This window comes from Sycon ciliatum, chromosome 8, assembly GCF_964019385.1.
Source record: "Sycon ciliatum chromosome 8, ocSycCili1.1, whole genome shotgun sequence".
Lineage (NCBI taxonomy): Eukaryota > Metazoa > Porifera > Calcarea > Leucosolenida > Sycettidae > Sycon > Sycon ciliatum.
Genome location: NC_088650.1, coordinates 19,157,437 through 19,175,641, shown reverse-complemented (window position 1 = coordinate 19,175,641; position 18,205 = coordinate 19,157,437). Strand labels below are relative to the sequence as shown.

Genomic DNA, 18,205 nt, shown 5'->3' with positions numbered 1-18,205 from the left:
AACTTCGCTAATAAGGACTACGGATATAACGACATTTCGCGAATAGCGACCATGCCCAGAGCAAATTCCCATCCAACTGTAATGCATTATAATGAGACTTCGGATATAAAGACACTTCGCAAATAAGGACACTTTTCTGATGCCCCGCCGAGTGTCGTTATACGCAAAGTCAGTTGACTGTACATGACTGTGTAGTTCAATGGCAGTGCCAGTAGTGCCCGGTAGTAGTGGTGCTTTGTAGTGGTGCAGCGATGTCTTTTCAGCAACTCAGCTTTGCGGTGTTCTGTCACCTTTGTCCTCTGTCTCTTGGGCCCACGCTCCTTCCATGATACATGCTGCTTCAACTTCAAGTGCTCTTGTCCGTAGACGTGATGCAAGAAGAGGCGACGGTGATCGTCAGCGAGCAGTGCAGAGAGCTGAGCGGTGTGGAAGGACAACGACAGACTTACTTTACGGGACGAGCGACAGGAAGTTTCGCCATTACTTCGCCATTGCCGAGCCACCGCGCTCTCACTCAGCAGAGACATCTGTGTATGACGAGTGTTGTTGTCGTGAGACAACGACCGACTTCTTTTACGGGACGAGCGAGAGGAATTTTCGCGCCGACACGCTCGACCGCGTTCCGTACTTTGTCCTACGCGGCGAACTCCTTGTGTAACGGCAGAATGGTATCGAGAACTGCAGATCTGCTGGGATTGGGAATGCCGACCTCACTACTGATCAGCGTGGTGGTCGCATCGTTGCTCAATGCTGAGCTGGCGCGCTGTTACGGCGGCAGCCAACATGTTCATGCTTCTGATGCTGCTGTCGGAAGCGTTGTTCCGGCGATATCGGAGTCTGACCACGGCGTTCCGCATGGGCGAGCAAAGCGTCAAGAATCGATCTCTCCCCTCTTGGACAGATACCGCGAAGAGTTTTATTGGAGGATGCAGAAAGAACCGCTGCGCTACGCCTACTGTAGCGTGTACGACTACCCGATCACCATTTTCCCCAACCTGCTTGGTCACGAAACTCAAGAAGAAGCCCAACGGGAACTGCGAGGTGAGGGAAACGAGGAGAATGGCTTGCCGTTGTCTGGTTGTGGGGATTGTGGGAATGATGATATCAAACTGATGACAATGCGGGACATAAGAGCACCTCTCAGGACGGCTGGGCCAGGGGCGGGGGGGGGGGGGGGGGGGAACTGTCGAAGCTTGTGCGATTTGTAAGACAATATGTGCATGCAGCTGTTGTTGTTGCGATGGTTGACGTCGATCGGCACGAGTCCTAAAGGGCTTTTCATATTTTACACGAGAACAATAAGCCCGGGCTTATTCACCTCGGGCTTTTTTTTTTCAACCGTTTACATGACGAAGGTACGGGCGCCCGCGGGCCTGCATGTGACCCTGGCGAGGTCACCAATCTGCACAAAACCACCTCCTTAGGTGCTGTTTTTATCGTTAATGTTAGGGGAGTGGGGGGGGGGGGTCATACCTGCCAAGTACAGAGAGTGCTTTTTTCCGGATCATCGGGGCTAAATAACTAGATTTGCCTCAGTTTTTCACTGATTGTGGTTGCCAGGCTGAAGGTAAAGGTAGCGGCTCATAGTCAATTCTGACCGTAGGTGCAAGAGGTGTTAAATACCTCCTGCTTCAACGAGCTTGACATACCATATTTCCCCGTAAGTTAGTTCTCCCCAATGAGTTAGTACCCCCCCCCCCCCTATAAAATAGACACTGCCAAGGTTATCACCCCGAAAGACAGTTCCCCCCGGAAGATAGTACCCCACGCCTATTTTGACACACAACATTGCTGCATGAGATTTGCTTCACATGGCATTGTGTTTCACTTTACATCGATTCATGAAGATCAAAACCAGGGAAGTCTCTAGTAAAAAATCATGTTCTTGTATGACATAGGTGAGACTGTAGAAAAGCATCACTCTCCGGCGTCCTCATCTGTGACGGCAACATTGGACTGGAGGTTAGTCACTCCTCGGCTTCTTCATCTGCAACGACATCATCCGGCTCGACGTTGGCTGCACCGTTGGCTGCACCGCCTCTGACAATGCGGTAGTCAGGCAGACCATGTAGCTTCACCATGCCGTCTTCACTGCCATCGGCACGGAGAGAAATCCCGATGGATTTCAGGGATGAATTTCAATGATCCTGTACCGTATCGCAGTTTGCGATGCAAAATCGATCTACTGCTACTCAAAAGTCACCGTGACTCGCAGAAAGTTGCGATACATACAGGCTATCCATGCCTAGCCTGCGCTGTCAAGTAACATGCATACAGTGCAGTGTATGTGGTGCAGGTACTCTCAATCTGGGTACACATGTATGCTTCATTCGTTTTTTCTGCAAATGGGCTTTCAGTAGCCCTTTCCCAAAGGGGCTCTTTTAATTCGCACTTAGTGCTTTTCGCGTCCCTCAAAATATGCTGAAAAAGTGCTCTTTTTTCAGTGAAAACAGGCAAAAAGTGCTCTCTTTTCAGTGAAGCATAGCCATGACACATGTTCAAATATGAACCCAAGCTGAGAAATGAATACGCACTCTTCCATTTATGGGTCCACAAAAGGCAAAACAGGAAGTAAAGTTCAAAAAGCCCACTCTTACAGCACTGTGTACAAGCTTCACCAACTAACTTGTTGCCCCCCAAAAAGGCGGCGTGCCAAGGCCCGGGCCCATCGAGCACTCGGAAACTGTGATCGCAAGCATGAGCAAACAGATTTTACCACTTTTTCAGCTAAAAAAGCTCAAAAAGGGCGATATTCACCAAAAAACGCAATAAAGGGCGAAAGAAACGGGCTTTTCCAAAAAGGGTCAAAAAGGGCGAAAAAAGAGCACCTTTGGGAAAGGGCTAGCTTTCAGGCATCACTCTCAAGAAGGATAATGTGGCAAACACCGAACCTTGAAAGAAAAATACTAATCAAAATCAAAGACTGCTACACAATTGTGATTTCGTATAGCAGAAACTGCTATGCAAAAATATGACAGTAAATTCATCCCTGGATTTGAATATGGACTGGATTGGTTCTTGCAGCGATGCGCTGACTTCCTGCCAAGCTTGGCCCACCCACTTTGTCATCAAGACTCTGCGGCGCTTGGCAGGTATGGTACCGTTAATATACGCATCCAGGTTTGCCGACAAATGCTCGTTGAAGAGATCGTCGACTTTCGTCTTAAACGGCTTGTTGAAGAGCACATCGAGAGGTTGGAGAACTGACGTCAAGGCACCACCGATGGCAATCAAGGCAGTGTTACACTCCTGCTCCATGACGGTTCTTGCATTATCAGTTAGCTGAGCGCGATTACTGTCCAGCACCAACATCTCACGTGTAGCCACATCTCTTCGCCACATATGCCTGGCCCAAAACAGGAACATGGTTTCATCGCACCAAAGCATTTGGATGAAATTTAACAGTGACACGGTGACACGGTGACACGGTGACACGGTGATCATACGCTTGCTTCTCTGCCTGTGTAATGCTTCGGCCCGCGAAAGATAACAAGAGGCTTCGTACGCGGAACACCGTCGGCAAAGATGGTCAGCTGCACAGTTGCTTGTCATTTGTCTAGCCCGGAACCTCCGACTGCCCTGCACCATACTGTCTTGCTCCCTTTGTCTGCGTCCGTTTTTCCGGAATTGAGGTCAAATGGCAGAGGCGTCTGATCCATGTTGCCGATGTTGTTCAGGAAAAATTCCCCGGCTGCGATGATGTTGTCATGGAACTCACGAACCAGCTGCAGTTTCCTCTCAGGTTCCTCTTGTGCGCGATTGGTTGTAGCTCTTAGGGAGACGGAGAAACGAGTCTGGAATCGCTCAAACCAGTGCTTCGAGATTTCGAAGAGAATTGTTCCATCCTCATCAACCTTCGCAGGATACAGTTCACGAAGCAGCTTGTCAGCTCTGTTCTTGAACCACCAAGCTTTTACCTTCAGCCCCTTCGCTCTCTGCTCCTTGAATTCAGCGTGGAGCTGCTGCTCCATTTCTGGCCCGTCTGATTTTCGGCCACTGCCAATACAACGCATGTTTCGGGGATGCTGACGAAGAGCTTCTTCCTGTGCTAGCCATCGTGACACGTAGTTGTGATGAGGCAAAGAGAAGTGGCGAGCAGTTTGACCTTTAGACGCATTGTTTTGCCGGTGCCATGCCAGGACCGCAAGCTTTTTATCCCTGGTGAAGGAATGGCGAGTTTGGGAGGGTCGGTCATGATTTGCTCGCGCAACTTCAGCTTCATTTACGTCAACAGCTACAGCTGCTTCTTCTCCCGCGTCGTCGTGATCCAGGTCGTCACCAGCTTGGACCTCAGTCTCAGATTCATCATCCCAATCCACGTCGTCATCATCAAATGGCTCAAAAAAATCTCCTTCAAGTTCACGACGATCCATGGTGGACACTTCACCTCAACTTGAAAATGACGAGTACGAGTGGAGTAGAAAGGAAAAGGACATAAAGGAAACGAGTTAAGAGTAACTCTCCACCACTGTAACTAGATACTATATACAGTCAGAAAGTGCAACAACTAGGCACAAAACCGACAGAGTTCTGAGACATTCGACGTCCTGACACCTACCTTCAACACATCTCCGTAGCGGTAACCGACAGCCAACTCGTTTCCTTTATGTCCTTTTCCTTTCTACTTTTATCCCGAGTTTCAAAATGCACACCTGACGAGTGGAGTGAAGAACTTAGTAGGTGCGCGCGGCCCGTAAGTTCGTACCCGTCCTACATGTACAGACACCGTACAGTACATACATCATATGCACGGACACTACAGTTGCGCAGGCTTCCCACTACGTGTCATTTACCCCCGATAAAAAAGTACTCCCCGAAAGATAGTACCACCCCCGAAAGTTAGTACTCGTGTGGCTGCTAAGTTTGAAAGTTAGTACGTACTAACTTACGGGGAAATACGGTAGTGAGGGAGGTTCTCATTCCCTCCCCCAAACCAGCTTCGCCTCCCCTACCGAAGTCAGGTACCCAATCCCAGACAGGTCTCCTGGGGGTGGAAACAATCTTCACTCACGCTGGAACCGAGCCCATGGAGGGTGATGGCGTTCCGAGCCCATGGAGGGTGATGGCGTTCCTAGCCCATGGAGGGTGATGGCGTTCCTAGCCCATAGAGGGTGATGGTGTTCCTAGCCCATGGAGGGTGATGGCGTTCCTAGCCCATGGAGGTTGATGGCGTTCCTAGCCCATAGAGGGTGATGGCGTTCCTAGCCCATGGAGGGTGATGGCGTTCCTAGCCCATAGAGGGTGATGGCGTTCCTAGCCCATAGAGGGTGATGGCGTTCCTAGCCCATAGAGGGTGATGGCGTTCCTAGCCCATGGAGGGTGATGGCGTTCCTACGGATGTGCAAAACTCGGCTTGCAACCGAGTCTCACGAGAATTGTGAATTTTTTATTTTTTTTATTTTTTACTGTATGTACGTACATGTCTAAATGTACTTGGTGGTTGTTGTTGGTGTACATGTCTAAATGTACTTGGTGGTTGTTGTTGGTGTACATGTCTAAATGTACTTGGTGGTTGTTGGTGTACTAGTAGTCTTTACGTCAAGAAGTACTAATGGCTGCGCATTATAAAAAATATATTAATTTTAAGCTGCGTCCATGTGTAGGGTCTCCTGAAGCGACTGTGGACAAAGATTTATTCCTGGGCTTTGTAATAACAGAAGCGGACCAGGCATCATGACTTTGCACATCTATCGTTATGCTGCTTCATTACGCGACCTGTTTTATTATTATTATTTTTAATAAGTAACGAGTTATGACTAACAGGTCACCAAGGTTACGAAATAATTATTATACAGTAACTTACTGGTCCTGCGGTTTCTGCTTTGAATTTTCCTGCAGGTTTTGGCGAGCTCATTGAGAGCAAGTGTTCAAGCGAGCTTCCGTTCCTTCTCTGCTCGTTTTATTTTCCAATCGCCGTGAACGGCATGGTCAACCCTCTGGTGGCGTGCAAGAATCTGTGCAAGAGAGTTCGTCGCAAGTATGTATAGTCACAGCCTGACCCAGACGCATTCAGTCCTTGTCGTGGATGTGCGTGTGTACATTGCGGACCATCTCATATCAAGTGGATAGAACAGCCTAAGAACACCAGCATGTTTTTGGCCGCATATTTCTTTCCAGCACCAGCAGCACACATAGTGTTGCATTATCTGGAAAGTGACTCGGAGTGGTGGCACGTTGTGAAGTCTGTGGCATTAAATTTTTGAAAGCGTTCCACCGCAAGAAGATACGACCTGCAGTTGATAGAGTCCATTTTTCACAAACCAAACCACTGCCCCAACATAGATTGAATGTGTCTGGAAAGGCTGACCGCTCATCCACAAGCACACATTTTAAATACCAGTTCACTACTTACCATGTACATGATTGAACATGCGCAGCGAAACAACGACACGTTTGCAAAACACCCTGGATACCATATACCATACACTACTACACATAAAGTATCATTTTTTTGGTTTGGGTCCCTGCATCATAATCTTTTCCTATAATTTGAATTTAGACCCACATGCAGCGTACCTTGGCTGTAAGGTACAGATGGTGACGTCCCTCGGAGGTACTAGTATGCTGTACCGAAGGGTCGCTGACTTTCTGTGGTGCCGGTACTGAGTTAAGAACTGGTTTGAGTCAATGACTGCACCAAAATGCCCCGGCGGAGGGATCCAGCCTGATTAGTAATGGCCCCGGGAACTTGAAAAGCGTATGGCCACTATTCACGTTGTAGGACTGTAGTAGCTGTACACAGGTCTGCCCATGCATGAGGAATCTGAACAATGTCAACGAAGGCAGGTTTACTGTATGCATGCCAATGTCGTCAATTCATTTGGACGAACTGTTGCTCTCCTCGCCACTCTACACAACAACAAAAGACTCGTGCAAATTGGGAGAGAGCGTTTTCTCTAACTTGATTTCACAAGGCGACTGGAGAACTGCGCTCCAACAAAACGGACAAGAGAATATATTATGGGGACGTGGAGAAAAGAGGGGAAAACGTGGGGTGAGGGATACGAAAGAGGTGCCTGTGCAAAGTACAACAAGGCCTGAACAGGACGGGAGACAAAGACGAACGACGGGGAAATACGACGGACACAAGACGGCAACCAGACAAATACAACGGAGACAAGACGAGAAAATGTGTATGCAACGGGTACGAGATGAGAAATATTGCATACGGAGGGGACAGAAGACGGTGCAGCGGCATGTACAAAGCATTCCAAGACAGCGCAGCGGCGTGTACCACGGGTCAGCAGCATGTACGACACAGAGATACATACGCAGCCACGTGTACGACAAAAGAGACACAAGCGCAGCCACATGTACGACAAAGAGACACCCGCGCAGCCGCATGTACGACACAGAGCTACAAGCGCGACCACATGTACAACACCAAGGCTCTTTAAAAAGTGGGAGTAGCTCAGATATCCTCTTTCCACCATTTGGATTTCCATTTTCAGATGCAGCTACCTTTTGGCTCAGCATGGCCTTCCCTGGCCAAAATCATTCAACTGCGAAGGCTTGCCGAGAGTGCCCGAGCTAGTAGTGGCCGACGATGATGAGGCAGTCATGTGTTACAGGAGTGTCAAGTTCCTGACACCCAACACCACCCTGCTGAACACACGTGAGCATTAGCATGCACAATCAGCCCATAATCTGCTGGCTTTGAAGCTGAGCACGGTATTTTGAGTCATAGTTCAGGGAATCAGAGCCACCCAGAAACCATGACTCAGGATCCTCGATATATTCTTGTTCCTTTCCAGCTGCCATATCTGTTATTATTAGAATATGGGATCTTTCAGCTGAATGTTGAAAAGTTCAGGTGTATGAAAGCCAATCAGTGAATGACGTCTTGACAATGTATGCCTAATATCAAGACTGTAGGCAAGCTACTACCCGGTAAGCTCCCTTAATAGAACAGTTACGCTCCTGCTAGTATCTGTTTTGTACCTGGTACCATGACGTTCATGCAGCCCTACGTTCACTGACACCACCTCCAAGCTGCCCTGTGATCAATTCGGAGACGTGCACGCCGCTTCCTGCAACGAAAAAGTCCTTCTGCCGGCTGAAGCCGATCATCAACTGGGGTGAGTATAACTGGGCATTACTGGGGTACATGGACCTCAGGATCCATTTTACTTTGTTTTCTTACCCATTAATCACAGTCTTTGTGCCTTTTTGCATGCTTGGTACCTTAGCTGGAGTATTAGCCCAGGTATGTACAGCCTCAACCTTGGTTCTGTCCTAGATCGTATATACATGTATGTCAAGTTTCGTCTCATCATCATGGAGCAGCTTATGCGAAGGCTAGCCAAGCTTGCTTGGCGATGCCAACGCGGAAAAGCCTATAATAATAATAATCTACAGCCGAAAAGTATCGTTTTTATGATTGGTATGACACACACGGCAGGCGATCAATATTGGCAGAATCAATAAAAGAACAGTCTCCAATACTATGGTCTCCTTTAGTAGTACAGAGCTCTTCGCCTGCACTCATGTAATATTCTATACACACAACAAGGCAACGAAGGGCTCTTCGCCTGCACTCATGTAATATTCTATACACACAACAAGGCAACGAAGGTGGGTATGTGTTCCAAGAACCTTTTCTCGTGATGGTCATCAGCCGGAATAACATCACTAGGCTGCATTGGTACGAATGACATTTTTCCTTCGTACCAATGCAGTGGTGTTATTCCAACTGTGACCATCACGAGAACACGTGTTCTTGGAGCACATACCCACCTTCGTTGCCTTGTTGTGCGTATAGAATATGAGTGCGCAGTTTATCCTTTTTATTGCTATAACTGTACATTTATTGGGGATAATATGGTATTTAGTTTCACTCACAAATACTTTCGAGCAGTTGCTCTTGTTCTTATTGTCTGCAAACTCCAATGCAGCCACTTACACATTTATGGAACCTCTAACGCTCCAATAACGGTGTCTTCACTACGAATCACATCAATGTGTGCGCTTGCACGTGTGTGTGTGTGTGTTTGTTTGTGTTTGTGTGTGTGTGTGTGTGTGTGTGTGTGCGTGTGCGTGTGTTCACGTGCATGTGTGTGTGTCACGGTGTGTGTGTGTGTGTCACGGTGTATGTGTGTGTGCACTTATTTTTTGATTGTATTCGTAGCTATCCATGGCGTGGTAAAGAAGCGCGTCATTGAAGGGAAGAAGATATGTTACAAGGTAGCGGTGTACGATATCTTGATCTTCCGTGGCAAGCTCCTCAATGAGACAAGAACGAAGGAGAAGGCGTGGAAGCGCTTGGGCAGACGTTGGCCCGTGACAAACGGCAGCATGACAGGGTTGGTCTGCACAAGCAGTTCAGCAGAGTGCCCAGCCTGCCCGAAACTGGAGCAATACACACTGCCTGTGTCCAATACGCCGAAGAAGGGCAAGCACGGCAAGAAGTTTGGATTCCTCATGGCTGGAGAGGTAAGCAGCTGTGAATATACTCCGTTCGGAAAGAATAATTGGCTCCGGGATTTTTCAAACCCGAATTAGGCTCAACTTTTATCATCCCGACCCCTCAAGGGATTTTCCTACCATCGCGAAACTTTGCATGTAAATATATTTTAATGGAGCGACCTACATGTCAAAATATACATTCATTCGGACCAAGGGTAGCTGGGCTAGAGGTATGTTCCCTCATGGGAAAAACGGGATCACGGGAGCATAAGTGGGGCAGGGCTACTCGGATCCAAACCCGATGGCTCTGGATCGGGATTCGACCAATCGATCCGATGATTGCAGATCGAGTGGATCCTATGGATCTGGATCTGGATCCGACCAAATGATGACGGCCCATCGTTTCGTCGGATTCGGATCCAGATCCCAGATCTACTGGATCCCTCAGAATCAATCGATACCGTTTGTTTGCACCGCTACCGTGACTGTTGAGGCAGAAAAGTGGCAGGCTAAAGTTACTCCAGGGTTCGTATGCGTTGTATTCATCTGCATGGTGCAGCGTGTGACCGCCTGTAAATGTACTACATGCGTCACCTGCCAAACCCGTGCAAACGGTTTGTTTAGCAAAAAAAGAATTTGTTTAGCAAGAAAAGAATCTGCTGCTTCCAGTCAACCCTACTCCTGGGGCAGGGTTGCTCGGATTCAAATCTGAGGGATCTGGATCCGGATTTGACCGATCGACCCTTGTGAATCGAGCGAACGTGTGGATCTGGATCTGGATCCGACCAAACGATCACATCCTATGGCATCACAATGAATAAGCCTGATGCACACATTGGAATGCTGCGGCGCTACCCCGAATGCAAGTCACCCTCCGTGCACGGAATAGCAAATTTCGTAGCTGGTGGCCTGAAAATAGTGTTGCGACGTACTGCAAAGTATATACTTATTCTTGGGTGTGATCTATATTCGGGGAAATTATTATTATTTGAAACTCGGGTATTGAGCCAATAATAAAAGTAGAAAGGAAAAGGACATGTCTCAATGCCTCAGTACTCTGTCAGGTTTGTGCCTAGTTGTTGCACTTTCTGACTGTATATACCGTATTTTCCGGGGTATAAGCCGCACTTTTTTCCGCTAAAAATCGGACCAAAATCGCCCCTGCGGCTTATACACCGAATATGCTTGCGCGAATGAATGGATGCATCAGGGAGTCGTAAAAGCCCTTTTACGGCTCCCTGCTTAGCATACATCAGTATGCATGCTGACGTCATGTGACATGTCATTCGACTCAGCTTCGCGCCTGTGTTGCTATCCCGGCACTTCTTTTACTAGTTTTAGTGCATCAGTGGCAGCGAGACTGAAGATAGTGCAGATGACATGGAGTGATCTGTAGTCAACACAGCAATACTATATACACCAACATCTCTGCAGCAACCTGTGGTGCACTAACACTTCATAATCTGATCTAACATGGTATTTAGCTCCATAACCATAATAAATTTGTAGAAAGGCCATTTGTCAATGAGTGTGAAAAATCTTGGTTTGTGGGTGCGGCTTATACTCCGAATACCAACTTTTAGTCAATATTTTGCCTCAAAAAGGGGAGTGCGGCTTATACCCCGGAAAATACGGTAGTACTGTAAATATACTCAATCTGCGGACTACTGTAAATATACCAAATTTCGGCGCTGCAAAATTTCGGCACTTCACGATTTTTGACATTTCGGCGGCGATTTATTTTCGGCGTGGGGTAGAGGGCATGGTATAGTGCGACAGATGCTGTGAAAAATTTCATCGGCGTTTTAATTTAGGCGTTTTGGGTCGGTGCCGAACATAGCCGAAATTAAATAGCTGCCGAAAATTTGTATATTTATAGTATCTAGTTACAGTGGTGGAGAGTTACTCTTAACTCGTTTCCATATGTCCTTTTCCTTTCTACTTTTATTATTACCCAATGCTGTAGACAGCAAGCTGTTTCGGCCATAAAGGCCTCATCGGTACAGCTACGAGCTAAATAGGCCGAGCTACCAGCCATGGTGCAAAGGAGGCACCACAGACATTAAGGTAGCTCGTCGCTCTAGCGCCAGAGTGCTCAAACTACAAAATGTAGCGGGCATTGCGCGATGCAGCAGCACTAGAGCAGCCTACTGAGAGTGCTCAACAAGGCGAAAGCCGAGGAGCGTGATACCCAATGCTGTAGACAGCAAGCTGTTTCGGCCATAAAGGCCTCATCAGTACAGCTACGAGCTAAATAGGCCGAGCTACCAGCCATGGTGCAAAGGAGGCACCACAGACATTTTAAGGTAGCTCGTCGCTCTAGCGCCAGAGTGCTCAAACTACAAAGTGTAGCGGGCATTGCGCGATGCAGCAGCACTAGAGCAGCCTACTGAGAGTGCTCAACAAGGCGAAAGCCGAGGAGCATGATACCCAATGCTGTAGACAGCAAGCTTTTATTATTATTATTATTTTATTATTATTATTATTTATTCATATTTTAATAGGGCAGTCCCCACAGACTCAAGGTCTTCTTACGGGGTACCAGGAAATACTGTGCTGTACTGTACTTGTACATAAGTGGAAACCCAAGTGATACTGGTTGTGGTAGTCATGCATTGTACATCACGGCTGTAGTACTGATGTGCACAGTCATGGTAAAAGTGCATTGCGTAATGCTCTTGGCCGTATGCTGCTGTTGAGCTGGTTTTACAGATGAAGAATCTGAGAGACACAATGGCTGGTTGTCTATTCTTTCCGTGTGCTTAGTCTCGTTTCTTGCATGCCTACACTGGTGTATTGGGCGCTTGGTTTTCAATGTCTCTCCGCTCCACCTGCAGGAGGTACCACCGGATATGAAAAAGCTGACTTGGTTCTACATTGCGTCTCCCAACACGACCATCATTGCACCGTACAAGACGCCTTTCCCTCGGCGACTGATCAAATGGCGGCAGCGCTGCGACTCGAAGAAAAACAACAATCAAAAGTGAAATGTGGAAAACGGGACGTGCTCCGCGCAGTCGCACAGCGCATTGCCAGATCCTTCCATCCGTAACAGTTGTCCGGTAGCGTTGCTACCGTCATTAGTGTAGTTTTAGCATTCCAGTCACCATCATTTTGGTCCCGTCAAACTTGTTTATTATTACTACTTATTCAACATCCCCTGGCTCGTCGTAAGACTGCCAATATTTATGAGAAGTTTACACCCGTAGAAACATAATGCATGCATTGGCACATGGCCCTCAGCCTCTCAGGGTAGAATAGGTACACAGTATAACATACTGCGTGCACTGTACTCCCTTTTTTTGGGGGAATTTCAACAGCTGCCATATACTGTACCATGATATACAATACACGACTGTACATCGGCACGTCGTCCCTACATCCCCTGTGTCTTGTTTTGTGTTTATGTCCACATGTCTCTTTGTAGGGCTGTGCTCCTAATAAAAATAAAATAAAATAAATGGCTGGATCATGTATGTAACTGTTATTATTATGGCAGTCAATGTGATTGTTAGCGGTGAGTGCGCTCACGCTAAGCGAACGTGCCCGATGCGATCATTGACGGAATCACGGGACAGGGTACGTGTGTGTGGTGTTGACTGTTGCTGCTCAATACTCCCATCCTGATCGAAAGATATGATACCCAACACTCTATCAAGAAGTAGAAACCTACTCTGGTGAAAGCCGTGTAAAATCATAATGATCTACCGGTATAAGTCTGACACGTCATGTAAAATGATCAAAGTTCAAAATTATGGCAATTATTAGAGAGGTTCTGCAAAACGAAAATGTGTACGAACTTCGCTCTACGTCACGAAGTGAGAAACTTCGCACGAACTTTCGCAACTTTGGACGCGAAACTTGCAGGGAACGCGAAATGAACTTTCGTAGGAAGTTTCGTGAGATTGGATCATGTCGTACGTGCACTTGGCGCGTGCAAACTACGAAAATGTGCAGAACACAAAGTTCGTGCGAAAATTCGTACACACTTTCGCAAGGCCTGTCGCGAAACTTCGTTCGAACTTTCGTTGTGCAGAACCTCTCTATTATTCTAGCAGTGACGTGATGATAACCAGGGAGTAGTAATATGCCGGTATCTTACTACTCCTGCTTATTATTATGATCATCACCAGCATCGGCTGATGCTTTTTTCCCGAAAGCATGATTGGTGATTTCATAAAACTGACACAAAACAAGAAATCCCACCAGGGGACAGGATTGAGACACTACTTCGACCCGAGATAAAATTGTCTTACGAGTACCTAAAGAGAATAGAAATTCAAACGGCCACCGCTGGCATTGTTGGCAGATGATCAGTCAGGATCCTCGTGATTTTTCTCCGATATACCGGTACATGCACTGGACGTAGCTGGTAGCGAGGGGGCTGTCTGATCAATGGCTGCTGTGTTAGTAGTAGGGTGGGTTGTTGCAGTAGCAGCCGGTGGCGCCGGTCGCATGGTCTTGAACATTCCCATCAGGGACTGCAGCATGGCCTCGTTGGAGTTAGCACTGCCGCCGGCTGTCTTGCCCGCCGAGCTTCCTCCTCCTCCTCCGTGCTGCTGTCCGGATATTGAGTCAGCAACGGCTGCACCACTCACCTTTGTGGCAGCCGTGTTCTTCTCACTGGTTGAAGAGCAGCCTGTTGCAGGGAGAACAGACGTACCGTTGGATTGCGCCACAGCAGAAACTGATGCCGCGTGTGGCAATGCAGCTGATGAGCGTATGCTCGCATCTGCCAGCGCCGTGCTACTACTGTTGCTGTTTGCAGATGTAATGAGCTGCTGCAATGCTGAGAATTGCCGCTCAAACAGCTGTTGCATAGCGTCAAAGCGCTCATCAATGTGATTCTTCAGCCGCTTTTCCATCTCTACCAGCTCACTGGCAGCAACGTATTGTTCAGGACTTCTCACCGCATCACAGCCATTTGGGTGCCTGGCATCAGCAGCAGTAAGCGTATCAGCACTCTTATCGGCTTCGGCATCCTGGTGTGCGGCAGTGTGTTCCGCTGCAGGCGGCTGGTGTTGCTTAGCAGGTGCCATAGAGTCAAGCACTGGCTTCAAATGAGGCAGCATCATGCCTATCGCACTGGACAAGGCATCACCAGATGCCGCTGATGACGATGCACCGCCGCTTTGTGCCAGGGATGCTAGATTCATGCCGGACAGAAGCTGCGCCATTCCGGCAAGGCCTGCAACACCACCACCACTGTGGTTGCCCTGGCCGTCCCTTCCAGCCGCTGCTGCCGATTGTGACACCATCTGTTGCAGCTCACCGGCCACCGACGAGCGATTCTCCTGATAGCGACGCACGGAATCTAGCAGAGCCTCAGCACGCTTATCGCGTGGTGCGCCCACTTGGTCAATCCATCGCTCCACCGATGCCATGTTAATGGAGGGCTGGATGCCATTGGTACAGGCGACGGGTGCTATGGACACGCGCACTGAGAACAGCACCAGAGAATCTGATCGGGTTAGCGACACGAAGCGAACCCGACATGCGCGGCATGTGGAGTTCTCCTCCGGTAGGGTTACCAAGAACACAGAGACTTTGCCCAGCACATACGGCGAGGTGGTGGTCGACGACACGCTTGCCACCTCTACGGTGTCTTGCAGTGCCTCAAGCTGCCCTTTGGCAGTGCCACAGTATTCACCATCCGCATACACCTGCACAGCCAGTCACAAAACAACACATAAGTACTGAGTGGCAGTGCATAGACTGTCAAGTCCGAGGGAAAAATGCGCTGAATTTCAACAGAATACGGGGAAATCCCACAGATACATAACCATCAATGTACTCTTGACAGTTCATACTTTTAAAAGTGTCTTGTATTAAAGCCAGTCCGGTATTAGTAGACGCGTATTTTGGATACAAGCCTGCTTTTCATGATTCACTGTCCGCACATAAGCCTGGTTTTAGTGTTGACATACGTAGAAATACCTGGTTCAAACAGAAGCCTAGGACCGACAACGCCTTCTACAGGATTATTACGCGAGTCTGACACTACGCCTACGGGTGTATCATACTGAATAGAGAGGTTAAGCTGCACGTTATTTTTGACGCGACACGAGTTCCGCTCGCGTCGTTTGGCTCACGCGTTGGAAAACAACGCGAGAGCTGCATCTCATGTCGAAATACGGCATTCTACACCAATCGATGACCCATTTGACGTGAAATTGTGCGTCACGTCAAAAATAGTGTGCAGCATAACCTCTCTGATAGTAATATAGCAGACATTTGAACCCGCATATCGCGCGCACCTGATCATCATTATCAGTACCATGATTTTTGATTCTGCTGAATCAACGCAAAACATGTAATAATATCAAGAGTCCATAAACAAGAGTATGCAACTGTGATCTCTTTTCTATGGGCCAGATGCGCGGCGCGCTGCCTTCATTACATCACTCAGCTGCAGCCCGCGCACTGCGGAAAATCAAACACCGCACTTTCCCTCTGGTTTGAAATGAACTTTCGTACGGAACTGGAGTTCACGCGCCCGAATTTAGAGATCACGTAGGTACTGGAACGAATCGAGCAAAAACGGATGGGCTCGTAGAAGAAATTGTGAGTTTGAATGCATGCTTTCAGAGCGTGATGAAGGCAAGTTACGTAATGAAGGCAGCGCGCCACGCACTGACCCATAACCACAGTTGCATACTCTTGTTTATGCACTCTTGATAATAGGGAGGTTTCGCTCTACGTAATTACGTATGAAAATCCGTATGTCGTACGCGCCGGGGACCGAGGGCAACTTTCATACGTAAATCTCTCTACGGATTTCCGTAGGAAAGCTCTTTCCTACGTTGGGTCCTCCGTAGGACTTTTTGAAATATATTTTCGCATTTTCCGCATTTGTCCATGGCAACATTCAAGCCACGCGAAACACAAGGTACACACACCGTACACCACGTGCAAAATATCATGGAAAACGCGGTTTCGGTTCATGGTGCATACGGTGGGCGCATGCAGCCAACGCGTCTCCAAAGCAACAACGCATGTTGAGCAGTCGTGGAGAAATCACGTAGAGCGAAACCCAACAGCTCTGATTTTCACGTATGAAAATTCCGTGCAGTTCATACGTTATTTTCATACGTAATTCCGTAGAGCGAAACCTCCCTACAGTCTGTTTCAAAAAGATTAGCAATCAAGTTTGGGTCTTGAAAAGTATGAAGATAAGGGAAATTTGGACAACAAAGTACATAAAATGGCTTGTTAGGGCATGGCAAATTGTTCTGTGAAGGTTTCAGAACAATTGGACCAACCGTTAAGGAGTTAGAATTTCGGCCAGGTTTCTTGCCTTTTCCCATGGTTTATAATTTGCCCTGGAAGCCAGTATCGATTTTTTATCAAAATCCACGATTTATCCCTTCCTTTTTGGCCTTGTGGTTATGAATGCTGTCTGCTGACCATGAAGCTGTGAGTTCAAATCCCAGCAAATCTTCAAGTCAAACATTTATTCTTCATTTTTTCATTGTTTTGGTGATCACGCTGGTACAATTTTTGTACAAGAGTCAAGACAAAGAAGGTGGCTGCGCCAAACGACTTGTTGTTGGAGCTCGCGTTTCCTGCCGAACTGACTGACACTTGACTGGCTCACGCCATGTGAAGTTGTGAACACACACAACACTGAAACCGTGTGAGTGAACACGGAAGTCACTGCGCTGTAGCTACGTGTTGTTGAATACACCGGCACATCGATCGATTGATTTCTGTTTGAGAATTATTTTAGTATTTCAAGATCGCCAATTTATTTGAATTCAGGAGTCAACGCCGTCTTCTATCAGCTTTCACAGGCGTCTGCTTTTCTCAAAATGTCGTTGAAGTCACACGGATAGCTTTGCCACATCAAGGCCTTGGGAATGAGTCTGTGTCAATGCCGTTTTCGTCACATCGTGAGAGTAAATAATTGCATCCACGGCAGCTCAAAGAATCTATTTTGGTCACAAAACGAATTGGGACGCATCCCGCTCGTCAAAATTTACCAGACTTTCGACATGTCCTCTTTGACTCCATGCCATATCGATACGAGGAAGAACTCGTTTGTTGTAAACCAGACGAATACAAAGTCATGTACGAGTACCGACGTCAGTGAGTTGTCATTTTTAATGCTTTCGCGCGGAATATTTCTTCGAGTTCACAGTGAGTTTTTCCAGGCAGTCCTCGAGCGCTCATACGGTAAGACGGCAAACTCCCTGGGCGATCGCCAGGATTGCTAATCTTTTTGAAACTGACTATAATATCCGTGGAAATAATGTTTTTTTTGCAAAACACATGTGTGAACTTACCTCCACGCGACGAGCATCACAAACAGCCAGAAATCCCGATAGCCGATGTCCACGTTCGGGAAAGATGGTTATTTCGCATGGACAGTCGTTCTCCTCGGATCTTTCCACTAAGCAATGCTCAGCAGCTGGGGCAACAACTGCGTGTTCAACCCATTCGTTTGGCGGACTTGGATGAGAGGTGAAGACATCACTGGCCTGAAGACCGCCACCAAACTTGCTCTTCCAGGAGGACGCTACCCTGAACGGGCATCCTGAAGGGCAGATGTCCTGCTCTACAGACATGACACACAATTGAAAACTGTGTCTAGAACCACTCGGTGTTCATTTCGAAATTCCAAAATCAAACTGTAGCTGTGCTGGCCAGACCAAACAAAAACACACACACACACACACCCATGAAAACATGTTTTGCATAATTATGAAGAGAATTTTTTTTGATTTTTTGAAAACACTTATCGCCATAGCGTAGACCATGCATGGTGCATGCACGGATATCCTCATTAGACATTTTACAT

At 47.6% G+C, this 18,205-nt stretch overlaps 2 protein-coding genes across 2 annotated transcripts; one reads left to right on the top strand and one right to left on the bottom strand.

Moving 5' to 3' along the window:
• The first annotated feature begins 237 nt into the window (after window positions 1–237).
• On the top strand, window positions 238–12,857 carry LOC135822219 (uncharacterized). Its single transcript, XM_065334937.1, has 6 exons — window positions 238–1,041; window positions 5,839–5,977; window positions 7,452–7,615; window positions 7,965–8,078; window positions 9,128–9,432; window positions 12,243–12,857. The coding sequence occupies exons 1-6, from the start codon at window positions 333–335 to the stop codon at window positions 12,390–12,392; spliced, it is 1,581 nt and encodes a 526-aa protein (XP_065191009.1). The 5' UTR covers window positions 238–332; the 3' UTR covers window positions 12,393–12,857.
• A 611-nt stretch (window positions 12,858–13,468) lies between these two features.
• LOC135822218 (uncharacterized) lies at window positions 13,469–18,076 on the bottom strand. Its single transcript, XM_065334936.1, has 2 exons — window positions 17,691–18,076; window positions 13,469–15,068 (listed from the first exon to the last, which is right to left on the bottom strand). The coding sequence occupies exons 1-2, from the start codon at window positions 17,970–17,972 to the stop codon at window positions 13,719–13,721; spliced, it is 1,632 nt and encodes a 543-aa protein (XP_065191008.1). The 5' UTR covers window positions 17,973–18,076; the 3' UTR covers window positions 13,469–13,718.
• Window positions 18,077–18,205: the final 129 nt, after the last annotated feature.